Genomic DNA, 1,289 nt, shown 5'->3' with positions numbered 1-1,289 from the left:
TAGAAATAAACTGAATAGAATTAATGTTTTTCTCCAAAATCATGAGTGGAGACAGAAGAGAGTCATCTATACTCCTAACCTCAATAAAAAATGGATGAAATATGAATTCTATATTATTTTATTATCTTTATTAGTATAGATTAGCCTCTAACATAAACTGAAGACCGTTCTGCCACCTTTCATGATTATAGAAAGATAAAAGCAGAATCTGAATGATTCTTGTTTCGACCAGCTTCCGGTTTCCCAGCCATGAAGATCTCCTGCCTCAGCGGACCGGACCGGACCTCCACCTAAAACCAGAACCCTCGGAGAAGCAGACAGACTCAGACAGCAGGAGGGAGAATAAATATGTGTTTATTGGTTCTGGAGCAGGAAGTGGAGCAGGAAGTGGAACAGGAAGTGGAGCAGGAAGTGGAACGTAGCGTTGTCTGAGAGTCAGCAGGAGATCTTTGAAGAGGAGCTGAGGTCGATCCGTCTGACCCGCCCCGGTCAGACGATGAAGGCCTCCCTCGGACCCTGCTGAGGAGCACAGCAGCTGTCAGCTCAGTCCGGGTTTAAAGTCATCGTGTTTTCTCCACAGTCTAACTGCAGACATGTTCGCTGCTTCCTGCACGTTTTTTCCATCCGTTCATCAGGATTGATTCTGATTTAAAGGAACCGGATTGATTCTCCAACATCCAACAGTAACTGAGAGAACAAGTTTGAATTTATCTACATGTCCCTTAATGCTCCTCATACTTTATTCTCTGATCCATTTCCTGCTCATTAGTTCACTCAGGTACGCTGGAGGAATAATCTGGCTCTGATGGCTGGTTGGTGGCTGGTTAAATAGAGGCTGAAGTAGGTGGATCAGATGAACGCTAATGAGAACTGGGCGGAGCTGGGCAGGTGGATGAAATGAGTGATCAAGCCGGTCATCAGGACAATGTGAGGAGAATCTAGACTCTGTTATCTCTTTGTTTGTTTGGGTTTTTTTTAAAATAAGAAATATTTATAAAAATGGCCGTCCTTATTGTTGCATTTCTATGCTGAAATAACTGAAGTAACACTTCATCTGGATGGGATTAAACTGATTTCAGATAATAAAGTAAAAAATCTTGGTGTTATTTTTGATCAGGACCTGTCATTTAAATCCCAGATCAAAGAGGTTTCTAGAATTTCCTTCTTTCATCTGAGGAACATTGCAGAAATAACAAATCTCCTCTCCAGGGGTGATGCTGAGAAACTAGTCCATGCATTTGTTACTTCAAGGCTGGACTATTGTAATTCTTTACTATCAGGAAGTCCAC

The 1,289-nt window shown here is 42.0% G+C and overlaps 1 protein-coding gene across 2 annotated transcripts in view; it reads right to left on the bottom strand.

Annotated features, from left to right (window-relative positions):
- Positions 1–129: 129 nt before the first annotated feature.
- Positions 130–1,289, bottom strand: part of LOC107104330 (sorting nexin-14-like) — a 15,220-nt gene continuing 14,060 nt past the window's right edge. Inside the window, exon 28 of one of the 2 annotated variants that reach the window (XM_015404315.1) lies at positions 130–519. In XM_015404315.1, coding sequence (XP_015259801.1) covers positions 490–519 — 30 coding nt within the window. In that variant the 3' untranslated portion in view covers positions 130–489. The remainder of the gene's footprint in view (positions 520–1,289) is intronic. The other variant, XM_015404316.1, reaches the window with a different exon arrangement.

The sequence above is a fragment of the Cyprinodon variegatus genome, unplaced genomic scaffold, assembly GCF_000732505.1.
Source record: "Cyprinodon variegatus isolate N-32 unplaced genomic scaffold, C_variegatus-1.0 Scaffold1691, whole genome shotgun sequence".
Taxonomy (NCBI): Eukaryota; Metazoa; Chordata; class Actinopteri; order Cyprinodontiformes; family Cyprinodontidae; genus Cyprinodon; species Cyprinodon variegatus.
Note: the sequence above shows the minus strand (reverse complement) of the source record. Positions and strands in the feature narration are given on the sequence as shown.